At 34.0% G+C, this 24,317-nt stretch overlaps 3 protein-coding genes across 4 annotated transcripts; 1 reads left to right on the forward strand and 2 right to left on the reverse strand.

Moving 5' to 3' along the window:
• Positions 1-3,006: 3,006 nt before the first annotated feature.
• On the reverse strand, positions 3,007-4,446 carry LOC142638933 (zinc finger protein CONSTANS-LIKE 4-like). The gene is made up of 2 exons (XM_075813014.1): positions 3,604-4,446; positions 3,007-3,521 (listed from the first exon to the last, which is right to left on the reverse strand). The coding sequence occupies exons 1-2, from the start codon at positions 4,276-4,278 to the stop codon at positions 3,207-3,209; spliced, it is 990 nt and encodes a 329-aa protein (XP_075669129.1). The 5' UTR covers positions 4,279-4,446; the 3' UTR covers positions 3,007-3,206.
• A 6,382-nt stretch (positions 4,447-10,828) lies between these two features.
• On the reverse strand, positions 10,829-17,484 carry LOC142622561 (uncharacterized). Of its 2 annotated transcripts, XM_075796054.1 has the most exons (4): positions 16,907-17,484; positions 11,697-11,846; positions 11,468-11,582; positions 10,829-11,185 (listed from the first exon to the last, which is right to left on the reverse strand). In XM_075796054.1, exons 1-3 carry the CDS (start codon positions 17,141-17,143, stop codon positions 11,505-11,507), a joined length of 465 nt encoding a protein of 154 aa, XP_075652169.1. In that variant the 5' UTR covers positions 17,144-17,484; the 3' UTR covers positions 10,829-11,185; positions 11,468-11,504. The 2 variants fall into 2 exon arrangements, with proteins under 2 accessions (XP_075652169.1, XP_075652168.1); XM_075796053.1 differs by lacking the exon at positions 10,829-11,185 and having other exon boundaries at positions 11,241-11,582.
• A 5,404-nt stretch (positions 17,485-22,888) lies between these two features.
• Positions 22,889-23,726, forward strand: LOC142606630 (VQ motif-containing protein 33-like). The gene has a single exon (XM_075777949.1). It carries the CDS (start codon positions 23,059-23,061, stop codon positions 23,560-23,562), a length of 504 nt encoding a protein of 167 aa, XP_075634064.1. The 5' UTR covers positions 22,889-23,058; the 3' UTR covers positions 23,563-23,726.
• Positions 23,727-24,317: the final 591 nt, after the last annotated feature.

The raw sequence follows: 24,317 nt of genomic DNA on the forward strand, positions 1-24,317 counted from the left end.
TTTTTACTAAGTTATGAAATAACTTTCAAAAAGTGGTGTGTAAAGGCATAGCCGCGTATGACTCATATTACAAAACATACATTTGAAATGGCAATTCTTCAAACGAGAAAAGAAAGGCTTCGCATTTGAATCATTTTTCAGAGCAGAAGTTATACTATTAGGCATTTTGGGCACGATTTCAAGCTTAATTTATCACTAAAATTACTGTTTTTTTTTCAAAATACAATAATAATGTGCAACTTAGGGTCCGTTTGGATAGAGCTTATTGCTAAAAACTGAAAATTGAAAATACTGTAGCAAAATAATTTTTACATGTGTGAATAGTGTTGTGGGACCCATTTTTAATATTTTTTTCTGAATAAAGTGTTTGTGAGTCCCATGAACAGTATGTAAACAGTGCAGCTACAGTGCGTAAACAGTGAAATTAGTCTCCTGTACAGTAAAATAACGTGCATGAACAGTACCGGTTACTGTTCATGCACATTGAAAAAAAAAAAAAAAAACGCAGAATCTCAAAACGTGGCCACAAAACGCACTATCCAAACTAAGCTTTAAACTCCACAAAATTTAAACTTTTTCTAGTAATTAGTTTAGATTGCATGTGCAATGCCGCATTTGATCATTTATTGAATGGATTTTGCTTCCTCATGTTAAATAATGATATAAAATAGTTATTATTAATTAAAAAGGATAATATATTCATTACTATGATCTTTAAAATATGGTAAGTTTGAATGACAATATAGACTAATTGTGATTTAAATATGTTAAAACTTTGAAGGTTCAACATTAACAATACTTTAGAAAGAAAAAAAAAATTATACTTAGCATGACAAACATTACCATTTTTGTTACCTTTAAGTCGTGGTAATTATTTTTCTCTAATAAATTTTATAAAAAAATAATCCGTTGAATACTTTCTATTTGCTTGAATTTTTGGGAACAAAATTAATTATACACTTATAAGTAACACTAACCTATAAAAGTATATTATTCAAACATTATAAACTTATCAACTCACAATTAATTATTTACAAAACTTTGATGAATTTATGCGAGGCAGGCCTCTTTAAAGGAAGAGTGTCCGGAGTTATAGCCCTTATGTTGTGAATGGTAAGGAGAGGGTCTTAAGTAAGTGTACCTTTAGATTGACTTCCCTCAACAAACATTTTCTTAAGCGTAAAAGTAAACATATAGTCAAACACAAATTTTATTTATGCAGCTAAATATTTTTTTACATTTATTCCATACGTGCATATTTTATTTTAATTTGCGATTTATCTAAAAGATAAAATATTTTTAAAATTATTCTTTGGGGAAAAGAATTAATTTCTATAAATCATAGGAAAAGTTTTTGTGAATTTCCATTTTGAAAATGTACTTTATTTAGATTTTGGTGCCCCTATTCAAAAATATATTTTAGAAAAAATGATTATTTTGGAAAAAAAACATATTTTGAAAAGGATTTTTTCAAGGCATTTTTTTATAAAAATTCTCATGATTTTCTTATGAAAAAAAAAATCCCTAAATGGGATTCTAGTGAAAATCTCATGAGTTTTTTTGTAGATAAATTCCTAAGATGAGTTTTTTTTTTTTTATAAAAATATCCTAAGTTCTTAATAAAAACTATTGGGAAAATTGTTTTTTGAAAAGTGTAAAAAAGCCGGCCAACGCATGTGATAGGCTTCAAATTAAAAAGCTAGCTTATTTTACTATTCAGCTTATTTTTGCTACTATTTATGGGCCCCATTGCACTTTTTAGTACTATTTATGGGTCTCATTGTACTATTTCAGCTAACTTTTATCTTTATCTACAGTATTTTCAGCTAAAAATTTTCAGTTTCAACAAAATAAGTGGATCTTAAATAGACCCAAGTGTGCATTTGGCAAAAATAATTTTTGTCAATTTATTTTACTATTCAGCTTATTTTTTATACTATTCATGAGTCCCACTTTTGGTACTATTCATAGGTTACACAATACTATTTCAGTTAACTTTTATCTTTATCTATAGTACTTTTAGTGTGCGTTTGGCAAAATTCTTTTTGCTAACTTATTTTATTATTCAACTTATTTTTTGTACTATTTATGAGTCCTACTACACTTTTTAGTACTATTCATGAGTCTCACTGTACTATTTCAGTTAATTTTTACCTTTATCTACCGTACTTTCAGCAAAAAAAATTCTATTTCAGTAAAATAAGCAGATCTTAAACAAACCCTTGGTAAAAAAATTTAGTTACAGCAAAATAAGCGAATCTCAAACGGACCATAAGTGTGCGTTTGACATTACTTAAAAAGCCAATTTTTTTTACTATTTAACTTATATTTACTACTATTCATAGGTCCTATTACACTTTTTAATATTATTCATAAATCTCACTATACTATTTCAATAACTTTTTAACTTTATCAACAATACTTTTTAACAAAAAAAAAAAATTCAATTTTAACTAAATAAATTATTTCCAAACGAAATCTATATCTTTCATAACTGCACATATAACCTAAAATGATATTTTGGCCTTTAAGTAAAACAAACTCGCCTTAGGTACTCTCCTTCCTTTTTGTGTAATTTGAATATAGACATTAGAAACAAGTTGTATGGCCTAGAAGCCACTAGAAATCATAAAAAATTAGAAACCAAGCATATTTTAATGCCTCTATTTTTTAAGATTTTTTAAAAGCATGAACGCACAGAAGTCCGTAACCAAAACTCAAGATGCTTTTGACTCATCCAGATCCTACCACCAATGATGAACTAACTATCTAATCCTATCACATAAACCAATAGCGATTCAGATTTTGATACACTATACCAAGAAAACGCTTATTAAACAGTCATTAACTAATTGTTTAATAATTATTATTATACTAATCCCATCACAAAAACCAATAGCAATACAGATTTTGATACACTAACAAGAAAACACGTAAATCAGTATGGAACTTCCGAAATCAAAAAAAAAAAAAGTAGATAGAGCTTCGCAGTTCGCAGCTCCTTGATTGCAAAACAAAAATTCATTACATTACAAAGTTACAAAGTTACAAAGTTCTAGCGAAAATCAACGGTTAGAATTCCGCCGATCAAACACCATAATCATCAACATCAACTAAACATATATATACAAATTACAAAATACAAATACAAAACGACCTCTCCGTCGTCACAGTAGAGAGGCGGAGCTAGATAGTACATACATCGTTCAGAACGACGGAACGACGCCGTATCCATAGATACGTTCAACATCGACCTCGACGTCCGTACGCTTCGCGAACCTTCCTTTGATTCGCGGCCTCGTCTCCGCGTAGGCTTTTCGCGAAGCGTATCGGATCGTCTTCTCGAACTTTCGGTTCTTCCTCTTCTCTCTGTACCTCAAAACCCTCGCTTCTCGATCCGCCGCCGAGATCTGAACCGCTCGATTCGCCGAGTCTGTGATTGGCTTATTGTAAGAATCGGATATTTCCGTCACGGTGCTTCCATCTGGAACTACACCGACATCGAGGGACGAAGAAGACACCTGCAAGAAAATTACAATATCAGATCAGAAAATCGAAGCAATTAAACACAAATTTAAGAAGGAAAATTATTAAGGAACGTACACTCTGGCTGAGGCACTGAGTGTTGTAGCCATAGGAATAGGGTTTGGAGGCTGAGAAATCCATGTCGAAGCAGTGGTCGTTAAGCAATGGAGGTTGAACATTCTTGCTCTGTACTGGTACTACTCCATCAGTACCAGAACTGTTTTGCTCCTGAGCTTCCAATTTCGGATCCACCGGCCCGTATTCCAGATTCAAATACCGATCCATTTCCGGTAACAGAAACTGGCCCGTATTCAGATCCGTACTCTCCATAACCTTGTTATTCGGGTTCGGAAGCAACCAAGAAGCAGCTTCGGCCTCTTCCCTGCTGACGTCAGCTTCTCCTTCCACGTCGGAGAAGTAACGGTCTTCTAGGAAGTTAACGGCGCCAGCCTTGACGGTGACGGACTCGTAGAACGGAGTAACGGGGACGCGCTCGTGGCGGCGTGCGAGTGGGTTAGCGGAGTGGATGTCACGGTCGCACGTGACGCAGAGAACAGCGGCGTCAGCTTTGCACGTGACGTGTGCCGGAGCTTGCTCGCAGACCTCACAGACCCAAACACGCGCGTGACGCGACGCGAGCTTGTTGGCCGCGTGGATTTTGGAGTCGCAGCCTACGCAGAGGAAAGCCGAGTCAGCTCGGCAGAAGAGAGTCGCAGTTGCCGATTTGCACGAGTCACAAAGCTTAGATGCCATAAGTGAGTAACTCAACTCTCAAGTACTCTCTCTGCACTAAGCTCTTCTTTCTCTGTCTTCTTTTTTTTTTTTTTTTTTTCCCTCTATCCGTCTGTGTGTGTGTGTGTGTGTGGTGGTGGTGGTTGATTATGTGTAATTTTTGGTCTATCTTGTGGGGCTAGGGAGATCTGGATAGTGACGAATGAGAGAACGACACGTGGAGAAGGCTTAGCCAAATAAATGAAATTAATTGAGTTGAAAATAAAAAGGGTTCCGTACTTTTTATTTTTACAATATTTTTAAAATAATATTTTTAAAACAAAATGATAGGAAGGAATTTAAATTTACTGTGTAAATATCGCGTAAATACTAGCATTTTTATTTGAAAATAGGGTGGGAACTTGGGAGGTTTACTGTAGGCTATAGGGTAGGTGTCATTTTTGGTGACCCCACGCGAGATGGAAGGACGTTGGAGACTTTTGGTTGGAGTTTGGTTTGGGGAGTTTTTTTTGTAAAGGTTTTCAACGTTGTTAATGGAAACGGGGGAGGGGGGAGAAGGGTGCCAATAAATGAATTGTATGTGGACTGTGGAAGAGTGTGGACCCCATACCTGAGAGTGCCAGATTGGTCCTCCTGATTGATGTGTATTATTTGTACCGTGACCTTAGCTGGCTGGTCCTAGTCTTACATTACAACATATATGGGCAATTGACAAGGGGGGTCGTGCTCGCACGCACCGCGGGAGCTTGCTAATAGGGAAGACATCTATGACATTTTGTGTGCAAAACTCTTAATCAAAAGATTCTTTTCTGTAATTATTTGATGTGTATTGAACAGGGAGAGTGGGTGGTGGGTGGGGGAAGGACTACATGTACATGGGAGAATAGTCAAATTCTCAAATATAGAATTAAAAAAAATTATAAACATATGATCATGCAAATAACGTATTTTATAAACTAATAGACATATAACAAAAAGTTTCAATCAAACTTAATAGACATGGGTTAAAATTAAGAAAGAAAATTACATTTTTGACCTATCTTTAATTAAAAACGAAGTGTAAAATAAAAGATAACTTATCTTTTCTTAATCTCTTAAGCATAGAATAAAAAACAAATGTTGATTTATTTAAATTTTTGGTTGAGTCATGAAAGAACTGGGTTATTTTAGTCTTATTTTAATTTTAATTTTTTTATTGGAAAGTTAATAGTTGAAATAAGATTGTAGGTTTTAAATCAATCATTTTTGTGGGAGAGTGGGGCACAGGCAAAAGGCCCATAGACCCAAAGCCCACAAAGATGGAATGAAAGGAAAAACATAGATCCAGCCCAAGATAACTGCATAAGAAGTAGGCCCTGCACATAAATAAGAAGAACATGAAGAAGTACGTTGGGCAATAAGACTCAGCCCATAGGTGTTTTCTGTTCCCACTCGGCATGTGGCCCAGGAGAATTTTGTCCTTGGCCCATGACCGAGGACAGACAACTAAGGAAAGACAAAGTACTTGAAAACCGAAGGTGAAATGTGGCCAACGAACCAGGGAAGATAAATTGATACAGGCTAAAGAGTTTGGAGGTGAATGAAAAACTTTGGAAAAAAAAATGGGAAGGAAAACTTTTTTGGAGTCTGTTTGGTTGGGTGGAGAGGAAAGAAAATAAATAGTGGAACTCATGTGTTTTTCATCCCTCCAATTTTCCACTCCCAACCAAACAAAAAATAAAGAAATTAAAATTTTTTCTATTCTCCTACTCTTCCATCCTCCCACCATTTTCTATTCTCCTACTTTTTCATCACTCCAATCAAACGAACCCTAAATTCAGTAACAGTTGCCTTCGCATTAAATGATTGTTCCCACCTAACTAAGGTTGTATTTATTGTTGAACAATACTCCTCACCCATTAACCCACTCACTTTCTCAAAAGGTGAAGAAGACATCTGATAGAACAAGTAATTTTCTATCTCCTCCACACAATCCCTCCATTTAGGCCCACTAAAAAGTTTTCTATCCAAAATAGAGAGAAAATTGAATAAATAAAATGAGGCTATTTAATGGACGAAAGTGCCATTTGGGCCCACTAAAAAGTTCTCTCCAAAATAGGGAGAAAACTGAATAAAGAAAATGAGGCTATTCAATAGAATTCGTCCAACTACTTCTTTTTGGTCATTTTTTTTTGTTTTAATTGGTCATCATCTTTTAACAACAAGGGTATATGAGTAAATTTATACAAATTCACTTTTTCTATCTCTATACTTTTTCACTCCCAACCAAACAAAAAGTAGAGAAATTAAAAATTGTTTCTATTCTTCTACTCTTCCATCCTCCCACTATTTTCTATCCTCTCATTTTTCCACCGCTCCAACCAAACGAACCCTAAATTCAATAACAGCTACCTTCGCATTAAATGGTTATTCACACCTAACCAATGCTGTATTTATTGTTGAACAATACTCCTCACCCATTAGCCCACTCACTTCCCCAAAAGGTGAAGAAGACATTTGATCAGACAAGTAATTTTCCATCTCCTCCACACAATTCCCCCCCCCCCCCCCCCCCAATTGAGAGGAGGATGCCACTAGTATAAATAGGACCCTTCCCCAATTCAGAGTGGCGAAAAAAAAAAATGGAAAGAGAAAGGCAGAGTGTAAAGAAAATTTCCATCTTGTAACTGCTTATCTCTATCAAGCTGAAGAGAATACTAAGACCCCATCCTTTTTCTCTTTCAGTTGTGATATTACTATTTTGATTTTGATTTCTTATATAGTTCTCCAATAAACTATTCTCCCATAATTCATAAATAAATTGCGTTGTTCATTTACCTTTTTGTATTTTGACTCCCACAGTTATAAAAGAAAGTTTAGTAATACAATTTACGATACCATGAATTTTAAATATTAAAAATTGTTTTTACAAACACGTATAAATTAGCTGCCTAATATTTATATTGATGCATATTCAGAATATACCTATATATTTTTAAATATTCATGGCCTTTGGGGGCCTTGTGGCTCCGCTACTGACTGTAGACTTTATTTTTTATAATCATCTTAACAATGTTCATTAATGCGAAGGCATCAGTTTTCTTTGTTGTAACCTGTAGGGTAAGTATCATGTAAAAGCATGTAACCAACATGCTCTGTCCACATTTGTGTGGGGCAGTCTATCAACTGTGAGACATTTTCCTAATAAAGGATCGCGAATCGCGATCACACCATCAAAAGCTTCTTATTTTATTTATTAAAAAAAGTCTTATTTTCAATATTATGAACGTCAAAAACTTCTTTATTTTTATTTTTAAAAATCTTCTACAAACTAATTGGGATAGAAAATATTATTCCTATTTGTCATTATATATTATCCACAAATAAGAATTTATTGTAAAGACAAAGTTTGATTACAAAATTGGAATGTTAGGATTTTCTAGGATTTTGGGATAATTTGGTCTCAAAGTAACATTTTTCCATCTTGTCCAAACAATTTCATGCCACATGTTCAAACTTTTTAAAAGAAGATGGTTTGGTCCCAATTAGTTACCACATTAGCCTTCCATTAGGTAACATAGGATATAAATTAATGAACATAGATAGAAGGATATAAAGTAAAACATTTTGAAAAGTTTAAGGAAGAAAAAAAATCATTTTAAAGTTGTAGAGGACGTTTTGTGACAAAGGGTCGAAAATGCAAGAATGAGCCCAAATATCTTCTCAGATTCTTTAAACTGATTTTTTTTCGGAGAGTCAAGTCCAAAATTCCAAATGTATGATGAACAAAAACTAATGGTGTTCAAGAAAGAAACAAACCAAAATTATAATGAATGAAATCCAAAATAATTCTTAAAATACTAAGTCCAAAACCTTTTTCACAAACAACAAGAAAAGGAAGTTGAGAGAACTTGTAAGTGAAAGAGAGAAGACTACTCTGTACCAGTACTTTCAACCCTAAGTCTCAAAATAATGTAACTACTTACTAATTTATTGAGCTTTTTCTCTAAAGTTTCAACTCTAAGAGTAAAACATGATTAGGTTGCTTTTGAGCTCGCGGGGCCTTCTACATTGAGTTTAGGGTGCTGCTAAGGACTGATTTTTGGTTAATGGAAGAGGCTTTGGACCCCCTAGGTGCTAATCTCGTGTTTTTATTTTGTTTGCTTTTGCTTAGGAAGTGGGTTGGCTTGCTTTTTGCATAATTTAGGAAATAAATTGGCTAAGCCTCGTTGGTTGTTCTTCCCTAGCTATTGCAGGCCCTTGGAGGTTGCACTTAGTGGCTAAGCAACAAGGTCAGCCAATGGGGGCCAACCATGCTTTAGAGGCCAAAATGGTTAGGTCAGAAAGTTTCAATCACAGCAAGAGCTTGAGACCTCTATTTGGATGAAAGTTTTGGCCTTTTTGGTACCAAACCCTCTCCATGAGCCTTAATTGTTGTCAACGTCTCTAGGCCTCCTAGTAGCACACATGGACTGGGCTCATGCAAAAGTCTAAGAGAAGCCTACTCATACTTTCCAACTCACACTTTCTTAATTCTCTCCTAAGTAACATGGGCTTAGCCATCAAAATGGAATAAAATAAATATAATGCATGAATTGAATCCTCAAAGAGGTTGGGCTCGGCCAAATTGGCCTTATAGAAAATTTGCCTCACAATCATTAATAAAAGTTAGGAACAAAATTATTATTTTAGTTTTTTTTTTTTATAATGACCAGTTAAACAATTTTTTTCTTCTTAATATGGCTCACGTGAGTCTCACTTGATCTCTATGTTAAAATTGACAAAACTAATAGCTACGCTCAAAGTTTAGGTGATAAATTGGCAATATATATATATATATATATATATGTAAAAGAAGATCTAAATCCAACGCGACATAAAAGTAAAAAGATTTTATTGTATTTAACCTTTTTTTTTTTTTTTTAAACAATTAGATGATCTTTCCTTCCTTCCTTTATTCGTTCAATTTTTTTTTCCCAACATATTTTCCTTTTAAGATGACTACTTCATCATAGTAAGCTATTTAGGCTGCATTTTTTTCAATGTAAAATATTTTCCGAGTGTAAAATAATTTCAGGTGAAAATATTTTTGAGAAAAAAAAAAATTTTCTAGTGTTTGGTTGCAATTTTAATAATTATATTAGAAAATAATTTCAAGTGTTTGGTAACATTTTTTAAATGCAAATTTTCTACTAGTTTCTCACATTTTCTCAGCCGTTTTTTCAGCTTCTAAACAAATTTTATAATAAAAAATTGCAATATATAAACTTTTAAAGAAACAAAAATCAAAACAAAATCATTCTCAATACACAAAATCATTCGGTCAAACTGAAAGAGGGAGGAGGAAGAGAGAGTGATCACAAATCAAGGAAAAGGGAGAGGTAGATCGAGAAAGAGAGAGATCGATCATGGATGGGTCATGGGTGACGAGACCGATCCAGCAGTGGCAGGCTACAAGCGGGGCCGAGATTGAGACGAAAAGAGTTCAATCTATAGGGCGACGGCGGCTTGATCTTGACGATGCGATATGGGGTGCGATCTCACGGCGCAATCTCGGCGGGACAATCTGGCCAGCACGATCTCGCGGCTCGATCCCGCCGGCGCGAGCTCGACGGCACGTCTAGGCTTGGGGCGGTGGTCTAAGTTTGACGGCCAAAGCTTTATCTCACTCTCTCTACTCTCTCTTCATGCTCTTTCTCTCTCTTTCTCTTCGGGTATCTAGGTCCAGAAATCATTTGAAAGAAAAATAGAAGTGTAAAATATTTTCTGCATCAAAGGGCTTATTTTCCCGTCAAAGTTTATAATTTTCTGTTTGACTTTATTTTACAGGCCCTACCAAACATGCTGTTGGGTGTAAAATATTTTCTGAAATTCATTTATACCCAAAACAAACGCAGCCTTAATAGCCAAGATTTACTTTTCAAGAAAGATCTATGATGAAGAAGTCATCTTGAAAACAGATGGGAAAAAGATGTTCTCCATGTGCGTGTAGGTGAGGGGAAAATAATCATGGATAGAGATAAAGAATGCTATTTAATAGTCAAGATTTACTTTTTCAAGTAAAAAAAACAAAAAAGATGTGTGTAAAGTGTTTCTCGGCAAAAAAAAAAATTGTGTAAAGTGGCACATCATTTAAAATGAATAATTGTTCATTATTTCAGAAATTTTAAATGATGCGACATATATAGGCTTAGTTTCTTGAAAACTAATAATTAATTATGAAATAGATTGTATCCATTTTCTTTAAAATAGGGAGGATCCTAATCAGGGAGAAGCTCTATAGGCGATTTAGCTAAAAGTTAAAGCGAGCATGAGGCTTTCCTTCAAGGAGCATTGATGGATTTAAATCTTTATGCTTTTGCCTCTGGATCTGACCAAGGAATTGGAATGTGGCATGAAAATCCCAACTCACCCAAACTGGATAACTATAGTCATGATCAGCCATGGTACCTCACCATTTTCTATTGCTTGTTACGTTCGCAAGCTATTACTTTCCATTATCTGATTGAAAATTAGTGTAGGTCCAATCCGAAGGAACTTTATACATTGTTATAATCGAATATCTTAAATCAGAAAAAGAAGACATATTCAGTTATGAAAGAATCAGTGAAGGTTTATCAAGTATAGTATAGAGGTCATGTTCATTCATAATAAGATTTACATAGTACTTAAGGAAGGGAAGAAAGTACAAAACAAAGCAACAAAAATGTTGAGAAATCCATCTCATAACATTAGATGAAGAGAGATCTCAGAACTTACCATGAATGTATAACTATGCTGTGCATGACCCAGCATTATCCTTCAACACCATATATGTGCTTGAAAAGAAAATTGCACTTCCAAACATCATGTTACATATCAAAAAGCAATTTGACATACATCGGCGCCCATTTAGTTAAGACAACACTACAAGTTAATTGACAATTGCCTCGGTGCTACTGCTAACATACTGAAGAAAAAAAAACCTCCGTGTCAGCAGTTTTTTACACAACAAAAATCAGAAAAAAAAAAATTCATACAACTTATTGCTTGTACATTATAAGAATTTAAATGAATTTATGATACAGGTTTAATGTTCTTTTTGATAAGAAAAGAGTGACTTCATAAGAACAAGTGAGTAACTTGTAGCATGGAGTAAAAGAGGTTAAGAATATCATTACTTGACCAATACAGGAATAAATGAGAGAATATATCAGATAATGAATGGATGTCACTTAAAATCTTTTTCGACCTTTATGGATCTTTTCACCAACTGAGAAGCGATACTGCTACTTGGAAATAGGAGGCTCTCCTAACCACTTGGCACGAAAGCCTGTTCCCTTACAATCAGAGCAACGCATTGATCCCTGGGAGTATCAAGGCATTATAAAGGGTCATTCATACTGCTGTTGTAGAGTCTGTGCATTGAAAACAAAGGAATTATACTAGTTCTAGATTCAAGACCTTGTAGATATATTTACCTTTCCAGAACAAATAACACAACTGGAGTTTCTTGAAGGGACTTGGCAGAGCATGTTATCCCCAAGAATAAAGAATCCTGTACCCCCACACCATTTGCATTCAACATGTCCGTTTGAGTTGCAAGAAGTACAATTAATTGGTCTGGGTTGCTGAAGAAGCATGAAACATTGGAGAAACAAGGAAACAATCAATATACAGATTAGGCTTAACATCAAGCCAGTTGCACAAAAGTAGCAGCCAATAATTAAAAAAATAAATTGCACTCTTCCATTTGTATTATAAAGTTTCTTACAACAAAATATCTTTCTGCAACTCGAATAGTATACAGGGAAGTAATTCAAATCTTCGACAAGGTTTTAGTTTTCATAGGCCAAATTTGTCCCAAAACCTACTCCATGTTTCTCTCCAGCACAAAACAAAATGGTTTCTCTCTCTATTATTTTATTTTATTTTTTCTTCTTTTACAAGAAGAAGCTCAAACGTTACAATGAAAGATGGAATTTTCTAGGAAATACTAGAGTGAAGTTTTGGAAGCATGTGTGGTGTAGAGATCATACTCTCCAACAGGCTTTTCCAGAACTTTATTGTATTAGTAGGACAAAGGATTCTTCAGTAGTGGAGGTTATGTGTTGGTCTGGTAGGAGGATTCATTGGGATGCTAATTTCCGTCGTCCTCCACAAGATTGGGAACAAGAATCCTTTGATCTGGGTCCTAATCGGGTTTGTTGGAAGCCAGCTAGGAGTAGAGGTTTTGAGGTTAGAGGATTCTGTCTTTCTTTCTACCCTCCTATCCTCTTATCCTTCTCTTGAAGAATGATATGGCATTCAAAGGTTCCTCTAAGGGTAGCTTTCTTTTCATGGTCTGCTTCCTTAGGTAAGATCTTAACAACAGATAACCTTCCCAAAAGACATGTGCTAGTTCTTGATTTGTGCTATATGTGTAAGAATTGTGGGGAGTTAGTGGATCATCTTCTTCTTCATTGCACCATATAGCTTGTGAGTTGAGGTCGTGGGTGCTCTATTTGTTTGGAATCCACTGGGTTATGCCTCACAAGGTTATTGAGTTGTTCGAGTCTTGGCAGGGTATGTTTGGACGACATCGTAACATAGATTTGTGGAGACTTGTGCCTCATTGCTTGTTATGGTGTATTTGGCGTGAAAGAAATGCTAGAAGCTTTGAGGGATGTGAACGCTCTATGTTAGAGATTAAGTCTTTTTTTTTACACACTCTCCTCGATTGGAGTGTGATCTTTTGTCATATTTCTTGTTCTTCCCTTCCTGTTTTACTTGATCATTGTAACCTTGGTCCTCAATTTGTGCCCCCTTAGTACATTCCCAATGTACTCAAGTTGGCTGTTTTTCTTTGCTAAATAAAATTTTCGTTACTTATCAAAAAAAGAAAATTTTTAAAGTACAAACTTTCAAAGGATATCCCAAGAGCCTTTTTGTGGTATAGATCATCAAAAGAGCAGAAGTTCTTATAAGAACAAGAATATTACTGTACCTTTAAATGACTATGGCAGAACAACATACATAAACAATGCCATGGCCACCAAATGCCACTAGCATAAAATCAAGTTTTTTTTTTGCTAACCAGCATAAAATCAAGTTGTAATCACCCAAGAAAGCAAGCATATTACACTGGTAACTTAGAAATAGCAATTTATCTAATCAATACACCAATCATATAAAAATCCATAAACCATGTAAATCAGGGTAGATTACAGAATTTATAATCCTAACAAAAAGATTACATTGATCTCAAGTTTAAAATGAATGGAAAATTAGAACACCAAAAAGCCATTTATCACACTTATAGAGAGGCAAAGCTCTAACAAACAATCATACAAATATGCACAGAACAATCTGTAGCTTAGAACTATGAAAATATGACTCCTGTTTGGACCTGTGTATATTTAGTCCCCGCGGAAATAACAGCTCCATTATGTATGCATATTATACACAAAAACAAGAAAAAATACTCATGGAAAAGAGGCATCGCAAGTTTAGAGTTTAATTGTGGGTTTACCTATTGTATACTTCCTGTGCACTTGGGCTATGCCTTTTTTGTCTTAATAAAATTTGTTAATTTAAAAAATAAGAATAAAAATAAAAAAGACACAGAATAGAGGATTGCATTGATGTTCTTTTTGTCTTTTGATATACTGGCTTACCAGATGCATAATTAATGCTGAGTAATACAAAGCAATTTAGTAAAACAAAAAATGTTATATGCATTATCAGATTAATCTCAAAGTATGATTATATTAAGCATCAACGAAGCACTATGGAGCATCAAATTAATTCAAATATTGACTTTCTAAACTTAGACAAACAAACTATTATGCTTGGAGTGCTGAAGGAAATCTGAAAGGTCAATCGTAAAGATCTAAAAACATTTGTAGGCAGGGGCGGTACTACAATGGACCTCAGGGACGAGGGGGGCCAAACCTCTTGAAATGCTTTAAGTGTCCCTTATATTCAAGGAAACTTTCAGTAAAACACACACAAAAACCAGTCTTATAATCCTGGTTCCTGGTTCCTGGTTCCACCCCTGTTTGTAATTGTAGACATGGCTAAAACTTGGCAAGCTTCCCCCATCCCCTTTTCTTCTTATCTTCTCCCTCCACCAAAATAGTAATTATCATAATAATACTGATAAGTCTAGGAATTGCACCATCAATGAGTGACCTAACAGACAGAAAAATACATGTAGAAAGCACGTACCATATGCTCTGTTTCTATCTTTATTTCATTGGTCCACCAACTATTTCATTGTTGGGGTACATTCCTCCCTCCAAATGGATGAAAATCTTTTTTATGATAATTTTTTTTTTTTTTTTTGGGAAATGTCCAAAAGTATTGAAAGTGTTTACTCCCCAAAAATTTCAAACATTGTTCAAATTTTCACATCAAGCTAGGTTTGAGGAAACAAAAGATATTTTTTTTTTTTGATAAATAGGAAACAAAAGATATTGAAAATTTAAAACATGCATGTAAAGGTCGGTGCCTTCCATCGGGCCTCAATGTGGTGGCAAGTGCCTTCCAACACAAGTGATAGGTCGTAGGTTCGAGCCCAGGAATCAACCTCTCCAAAGAAAATTTGGAGGTAAGGCTGCCTATCAATCACCTCTCTTAGACCCCTTTTCCCAAAAGTGGGAGTTTTGTGCACTAAGTATGACCTTTATGTACATAGCAATTACATCTCTTCAACCAATATTATTGATTCAATCATGGAATTATAAAGTATGACTAACAAGCACTTCTTGCCATGCATTGATTGCACTAGGGATGGATTCCACAAGTGACCTAAACACCTCATCCATGAAGCAACAACTGCTCACCAAAGAAAAAAAGGAACAAGACTTCCAAAAAAGAAAATCTTAATAATAATACGCTCTTAGAGGATAAAACTCTGAGATACTGTGACTCAAATCCGTAAACATAGGCGAAAAGTACGAACATTTGTTATTTTTCATCATGTATCAAGACATAAATGGAATCTATGCAAATCTCTAGATGCACCTGTTGTTATCAATGCTCACAGATTCTATAATATATACCAAAAATAGGGAATTCTAAGGAGGGGGTGGAAAGGAAACACTTTAAATAGGACTCTTTACCATAAAGATTGAATGTGTAAGTTTCCTAAACCCTTAGTCTATGTACCCTTGTTCCGTACCTTCCTTATAGATGATAATTCACAGTAAACATAAGCTTTGTTATATTTAGCATTGAACTCCCAAACTAGATACTGCCACCACATAGTTGCTCAACTAGGTACTAAAGAGTCTACCATTATAAATTTATAATCATTACTAAACAATTTAGATATGGGAATTAATATAACCAACAAAGAGCTGAAATTGTAGTGAATGGTAGAGTTTTGGGTAGAGCTGAAATTGTAGTGAATGGTACTGAAGAGTACTATGGGTACTCGAGGACCGAGGAGGAAGTTGAAGAGTTGCAGTATGGGTGGGGGAAGACCATGGGCCACGGGCCCGAGGAGGAAGGTTGCTCGGGGAGAGGAAGAGATGAGTCAAAAGGATTCTAAGGGGTTCCAAGTGAGAGGAGGGATCTGATGAGAGAGAATCAGAGATCATAGGGGAAGTTTTTAGTTTGGAATAGCTTGTTGCCTGCGCATTAAATGGTGGGCAACAACTTTATCAGTTGTATTGATGAGGAAGTGACCTAAATAGTGCGATTCACAGCTAAGCAACTCCTTCTACCACCTTCATCAGATGTTAAAGGGGTAGGTGTCACAATGAGAATTTGGTTAGGTAAAGATGGGGTCAAATGTGAAGTAGATGAGAGTATATAAGAAAAAGAAAGTTTCCAGAGAAAAGGATCCAGACAGAAGTATCAAAAAGATAAGAGTAAAGAGAAGAACAGTGAGAGAAGAGCATGAACAATGCATTTTTCTATGTAATATTGGCCTCCTCGGGCAAGCTTGTATTGAGGCATTTACTTACATATTCGTTAATACAAAGTCTTCCTTTCTTATTCCCATCCTTGGACTAAGCCCTCTCTTGTTATTTGATTTCTTCTCTTACAAATTTATTGATTTGGGCCTAGGTTGAAATGTACAAACTCACTATTCTAAGTGGGCTTTAGATTTTTCCGTCCTTACAAGTATTATTTGGCATTACTATAGGAAGTAGAGCTTTAATAGTAGAGTTTTTGCTAAATATAGCTTTATTTGAAATGCTCTTCTTAGTGTTTTGACTTTTGAGCATTTGGCAAATGGTAGTGAATGGTGCTTCTAAATTTATAAAATATGAACAGTGAATTTTAGAGTTTACCCTTAAAAAAAACTCCAAATTTCAGCTTTAACCTTTAAGGACTCCTTAAATATCTATTTTTAGTGGCTTAAAGTCCAAATTAAATTCAGAGCCAGACAGACCCACAATACACTACTAGTACTAGGTAGTAAGATTTGTAAGGTAACCAGTCCACTGACAAAATATTAGTGTCCTCCTGTTACAAATTAGGAAGTTCCTTCTATTGAGGATTTTGCTTAAACTGTTAAAACAGAATTAAATTTCAGATTACTCAAACATCTTAAGTTTCCTGTGTTGCCCAGAATTTCATCTAATTTTAAAATTCCACTTCTTCTAAACCAACAAAATCCAAATTCTATGCAACCAAACACAACTTTATTCGAACAAAATTCAATAAAGAGAAAAAAAGAAAAAAGAAAAATAAGAACCTGAGAGATTAACCAGGCTTTCTCCATGCGCTTAACGAAATCGAAGGAGCTCTCATAGGAGTCCACCATTGAAGCCCGAACAACACAAACCCTAGAACTCGAGGTGGGCCTTGCAGTAGTGGTGGTTGTACCTTGAGGTACAAACGCCCGATTACCAATCGGCGATACGAGGATTTTATTGTCAATTGGTTTCGGTGCAATCATAAGCCTACTACAACACATACAGCTCGTCGTCATTTCTTCTCTTTTGTTTTACTTTTACTAAGAGATTAAAAATAAATAAAAATTTAGGAGATTGGTTTGATTGTTCGTTGAGCTAAAGAAAGATAGTTCCCTCGTTTTTAAAGAGGAAAACTGGCGGAGAAGATAGATCAAAATAATATTATTATTATAGGAGTAGATGGATAGGATTCATTAAATTTTAATCGCCTCGAAATTTATTTTATTGTTAAAAGAAGACAGAAGAAAAAAAAATAAAAATAAAAATTAGGGCGCTCCTTGTTTTGGAGCAAACGAAAAGGAAAAATGTTTTTTAGGTATTGGTTTTTCTAGCAAGTTTGGTGGAGCAAGCAAAGTCTGACCCTTAACCTTAAGTAACGCGAACGTTCAAATGAAAATGAAAACTGGGCTTGTTTGGCCCAAACTCTCAGCTCCGGCGCACACTATTGGCTTATTATAATTATTACTTTTTAAAAGACCATATAGAATTTTTAGTCTAATATAATATACGTGTACAGGTGTGAAACTCATTATTTTAAACTTGAATATCGACTCTTGCTGTCACGTAACCCCCACAAGTAGACATTTTTTAAAATTAAAAAAACAAAAACCAGCACGAAACGGAAACAAAAATCAAGTCTGACTGACAAAAGGACAAGGATGCAGAATACAAAACTACTAGCTAGCTATTACTTGTTACCACTGAATGCCGTAGGTAATACAAGAGAAATTTGATTTGTTGAGGGTGAACGAAACTTCTTCGCTTTTTCGATTTTTTGAATCCTTCTTTATTTTTTTTTTATTCTTATCCGGAACGGAACTTATCTATAATTTTTTCATATAATTTTTTTATTTATTTATATATTTGGTTTCTCTATTCTTGCTTCTTCTTTTTTGCTGTTATTTTTTAATTATAATTACAATTCAGTCGATGTTTCATCATAATTACTGTTCTTCCCTATAATAATAATAATAATAATTACCATTCGTGTACAAAATTGAAAGTTGTAAAGTTATAAAATAACTTTCCAAGGAAACTATCAAAACAATTGTTGGTTTGAATGAGCAAAATTAATGTCCCAATTTGCTAACAAATTAATATACGTGAATTTATTTAATATTTAAAAGCAAAGTACATCAAGTATGTCCATTAGACACCTGTACTTAGTGTGTGTTTACAAAAGTAACCATAGAATACTCTTTTGGAGTGCATTTTTGCAAAAGGTCCCACACATAATATTTACTAGAAAAAAAAAAAAAAGGATATTGTGTGTGTATATATTTTCCAGTTGGCTGCTTTGCTCTCTTTCCCCTTTGTGCTAGTCTGTCTGCTACTCCAATTGGCTCACGGTAAGAATGACTTAGGTAGACAGTCCAGTCTCTTAACAGGAGAATCCTGTAATCACAAATTAAAGACCCCAAGCTAGAGTCATATCCCCACGAAAAGTTAGATAGTTAATAATTAGATTAGAGTCTAATTTGAATATAGTTTATTGCTAAAAATTGAAAATTGAAAACTGAAAACACTATAGTAAAATAATTTTTAAATATGTGAATAGTGTCGTAGAACCTATTTTTAATGAAAATTTCGCTGAAAAAAAAAAAAAATTTGTGAGTTATGTGAACAGTGCACGGAACCCACGCACAAAATCCTGGACGCGCAAATGCTGGACACTTTGCCACTATCCAAACGCTCACTACCTCTGTATTTAAAAATTTTATGCCTGCCTCCCAAGCCATAGATGGCCCTTGCCTAACTGCCCAAAGCTCAGCTACCATACCATATCATTTGTCATGATGGCCCTATAATGAGTGGCATAACTGCATCCATTGTAGCCTAGATTTTGGACATGTAAATGATAATTCCGCGCTATTAATAACACTTCCTGGATAATGCACTTAATATTTGGGTTTAAGCTCATCATAAGGTTGTTTAAAATAATTGTAGGATCGGATAGACTAATCAAAATCAATCTAAATTCTAAATTTTGATATATTTTCCAACCTTAAAAGTCGGTTTTCCCAACTCCCCCTCGGGGAGATTCAACTATCTAGAGTAAAATATCACAACCTACACTTCTATATATAATAATAATAGGTAAAGTTAAGAGAAAATTCAAATTGGAATTCAATTAGATTCTAATTTTGTGTCACGTGTTCCATCTAATCTAAGTTTTTAATTTTTTATGCCAAGTGAGTTAATTCAATATAAAAATTGGATTTCAATCAAAGTTTAATTTTGCGACATGTGTTCCATCTAATCTAAGTTTTTTAATTTTTGTACCAAATGAGTTAATTTAGTGTAAAAAATGAGGAGTCCAATATAAGTAAACCATAAGAAAAACATATTTTTGAATTATTTTATATTTATGAGCTTTTTTTTGTAGAACTAAAAACAATTCAAGTTTATAATTCATCTATATATAAATATATATATTAATAAGTAAAACTAAGAGAAAATCCAATTAGATTTTAAATTGGAATTCAATTAGAGTCTAATTTTGCGCCATGTGTCTCATCTAATCAAAATTTTTAAAATTTTGAACCAAGTTAGTTAGTTTAGTGTAAAAATTAGATTTTAATTAGAGTTTAATTATACAGTACAAGCACCATCTAATCGAATTTTTTTAATTTTTGTGCGAAATGAGTTAATTTAGAGTAGAAAATAAGGAGTCCAATATAAATAAATCATAAAAAAACGTAATCATATATCTAACACTATATATAAAATTAGAGGAATAGAGAGTTTGAATGATTTTATATTTATGAGTCTTTTTTTATAACTAAAAACAATTCATTTGGTACAAAAATTATATATATATATATATATATATATATATTAATAGGTAAAACTTAGAGAAAATCCAATTAGATTTTACAATTCAAGTCCAATTTTATGCCATGTGTCCAAAATTATTTATTTTTAGAGAGAGTTTTATTCCTTAATTTTGGAATCAAATGTGAGACCATATCATAAATATCCATTCAAGTGAGTTATTGTGTACAAAAACACCAGAGTCTAGAATTAATGAACATAAAAATATTTAAAAAAATGGACAATTTACATTTTCTACCTAATAACATTCTTACAAGACTTTTTAAAGAGTTAAAAAAATATATAAGAATAACTATCAATAATATTTAAATTATATATTTAAGATTAATATACTATACATCTTAATGTGTATCTTTTAAGTATTTTCATACATATGCATGGGGTTACAAACTAGTTAATATTAATTGAGAAATTTCCTTTACATCATTTTAACTATTGTATATAAATAGTAAATACTCCCTTGACCCTAATCCCATTTCCCTTGCCCCTCTTCTTCCACTTCCATCTTCACTCTTGCTCTTGTACGAGTCTCTCCCCCCCCCCCCCCTTGTCCAAAAAAAGAATCACTATAGAACCCATGATTAAGATTATTGAGAAGTTTTGGGGCTAACTTCAACTATGCAGTGGCACGTGATTTTAACTCTAATATATAAATATTTCCATAATTCTAGTTTTATTTTTCTGTCACTTCCTCTTATCAAGGCACCATCTCACAAGTTACAACTTGTCCCCCTTTGAGATATTCACCGATTTAGAAATATATTAATCACAAGCTACATACTTTGACACTTATTGAGAATTGAAAATTTCTATTCCCCTAAGTGAATATGAATAGCTAGCTATGCATTATGGAAGCAAGATTATTATTCAACAACAAATTATAATTCAACCAGGCACATGAGAAAATAAAATTATTAGCCAAGAACCTTATAACTCAACTAGCATCTCTTGCCTCTTGGTGTTTCAAATGAAAACATCCCAATTTCAAATCTCATCTCCCAAACTTTCAAATTATAAAAAATTAAAAATTAAAAATTAAAATTAAAATTAAAATTTCATTGAAGTTGAGATTTATGGGATGTGATCACTTCTCATGTAGCACAATTTTATTGAAAATCTTTTATAAAATCATTGCATAACACTTGAGAAAACTTTAACTCATAGAGGATTTCTAATCTAAGAAAGAGCCTCATTAGATAGAAGATTACTACTCACAAGGCTTGTCTAACCTTTAGAAGCTATGAGCAGAGCACTACCAAAACTCATGGAACTATGACCTTACATAGAGAAAACATGCTAGACTTGCTAGTACGACAAGAAAGCATATTAAAATTAATTTTTTTTTTTTTTTTTTTTTTTTTACAAATCTCCCCTCACATACAATGATTACTAACCATAGCAGGTAAAGTTTTGGAGAACATGTTGTGTCGGTCGAATACTCGAAGCATGCCAATCAAACGATAGAGGTTTTTAGACCAGAATTGTGTAAACCCGAAATCCCTTCTTGATCAAGCAGTCAATTAGTTTGATCAAACATCCAAAAGAGTTTTACACTCATGAGAAGTTTGAAAATAAGGCAGATGTATTGGACAAAAATGCTTTTCACTTGAAGGAAGTTGGCTGAACGAGCTTGTTTAAAAAAACATAAATAACAAATAGTGTTAAATTTTTTAAAACATTTTGGACAAGAATTTTGAAAATTCTTATTTTATGAATGATGTGGAAATAAAGTGTAAACTCTAATGAGTGGATCTTGGTTTGTAGGTCACTTATCAAGTTTCAAGTATTTATAATCTTCAACATGAAACATTTCAAACCTTTCATTCATTGAACAGACATTTTCATCCTTATCCTCAGTCCTATAATGTATCTAATCACATTTTAAGGATTTCGTCATGGAATTTATCAATGCTCTCATTTTGGTTTTGGACTTATACTCTCTCTCTCTCTCTCTCTCTCTCTCTCTCTCTAAAAGAAAGCGCCTCATGGCATTAGGATCTTCTGTATTTAAAATGGATCAACTTCATGGTTCATATTAAATTTTACAATCCTCTCCAAAAAAATTTATTAAATATTACAAATCTAAATAGTATATATATCATTTAAAATTTTAAATGATGAAAATTCTATTCGCTTCTAAATCAAAAAAAAAAAATGAAACATTAATTATAAAATGAGCTCTAAATAGAGAAGTTCATGTTTCTATCTCATGAGACAATTTCATGGGGGTCCTCTTTTATCTCTCAAAGGCACAGACACATTTCCAAACAAAATGAAAATGAAAACATATCACAATATTCGGTATCCCATTAATTTCACAATCACGGAAGGATCCCCTAAATTCACAAGAAAGAGAGGTAATAAAATTCAATTAAAAGTTCTCAAAAAAAAAAATTCAATTAAAAGAAAAAAATAAATAAATAAGGGATAAAACAGCTAAAGTAAAATTACATGCCCAAGTCTGTTTGGTAAGTCTATTGGCTGTTGCTATATTGAGTGCATTTTACAGATTTTCAACGAACGCCCCCACAGCAAAATGACTTTTCTTTGCGGCCATTTTCCTTTTTTTCTTTTTTGGGATGACGTAGTTGAAAAAAAGAGAGAGTAGAGTTTCCATTTCTAAGGTAATTCCTAGAATGTAAACGAAAATAATATATTCCTTACAAAAGTCAAGCTTAAACATTCTTGTCTCGTTTTACCATTCACATGATACTCGACAAAAATTGAGTGATTCGAGTAAAGATATTTTGATGAAAATATTTTACCTATTATGATAATTTCAACAAAACTCTAGAAATACATATGATATTACCTATTAAAGTTACGTGGAGTGAGATTGATCTGTCTACACCGAAAATCTATTTTTCATTATATATATATAAATTAATAAAAAAAAAGGGTAAGTGTTTTCCAAATGTACAGTTCATGTATAGCGTGAACTGGGTTGTATGGGAATATTCCTATACCTGAACTCACGTTATAAAAACCACAAAAAAGATCACCCTTTAAAGGTTAAAGGGTCTCTCAGTCTCTCACTCAGACATTTACCAAAGAAAACACGTACGCAAAAAAAAAACAAAACTCAATTCTCTCTGGAATGGAAAAACATTCTAGTACGGCCAATTCCATGAATTCACCAACAGCAACAACCTTTGTGCAAGCAGACACAAACTCCTTCAGAGACCTAGTCCAGAAACTGACCGGCTTATCCGGTGACTCAGACAAACTCCCGATCACCGTCCCTTCAAAACATCCCTCCAAACCATTCACTCCCGGTGACCCCACCGGCCCTCGCCGGTCACCCTTCAAGCTCCACGAGCGAAGGCACACACAAACCATGAGAAAGCTCGAAATCAAACTTGGCCTAACCAATCTCGCCAACTCACCGATTCAGAGTCCGGTCACCCCGCTCGGCTGCGACTCACCTTTCCTGCCGAGTTCCGGCACCGAGTCACCTTTGTCCGACGAGGACAAGGCTATCGCAGGAAAAGGGTTTTACTTGCACCCATCGCCGCTGTGTACGCCGAGAGGTACTGACCCGCCAGAGCTCTTGACTTTGTTTCCACTGAGTTCGCCGACTCAGAAAGCTCGAGATTCTTAAATTAGATTCTTGGGTTTTTTTTTTTGGGGGGGCTATAAAAAGATCTTTCTAATACTTTTTGGCTCACAAATGGCTGGCTGGTTATTGCGTCCTTTTTCTTAATATATTGAGAATGTAAGATTTTGCTATATATTGCTATAACAGTACGGTGATTTGTAGGTAAATTCTATATCTGAGGCTGTTGAATATATTGGTAGTTTTTTTTTTTTTTTTTTTTTTTTTTTTTTCCAATAAGTTCTTGGAGGGGTAAGGAAATTGAAAAGCTTTGAAGGCTGGAACTACGAGAGGTAGGTACGTTGCTAACTGATTTAGTTCTCCAGCTAGCCGATGTCTTAACAATTTGACCTAGCCTCCATATATAATTTTTACTTGCCTACATTTTTTTTTTGTTTTTTTTGGATGAATGGGATTTGATAATGTGAAAGGATTTTCTTTGAGGATCGAAAATTTTTCATGTGATATTTTTGAGAATCAATATGTTGAAATATCTAGCTCGTTACTTTTTTTTTTGAATATCTATTAGGTTAAAAACAAGTACGCGTAGTTGAATGGCAAATTTAGATATTATTGGTACTCTCTCTCTCTCTCTCATTATAAAAGAAAAAAGATTAAATCAACTATGCATTGGATGTATCTATCCTCCTCTCTCCCTCTCACATGGGGTGGGGTCTACCCTATATGAGAGGAGGGATACATGCTACATGCACTTGATGCTTGTAATATCACCTCATTAAACACATGTTATGTTTGATATA

The sequence above is a fragment of the Castanea sativa genome, chromosome 1 (assembly GCF_040712315.1).
Source record: "Castanea sativa cultivar Marrone di Chiusa Pesio chromosome 1, ASM4071231v1".
Taxonomy (NCBI): domain Eukaryota; kingdom Viridiplantae; phylum Streptophyta; class Magnoliopsida; order Fagales; family Fagaceae; genus Castanea; species Castanea sativa.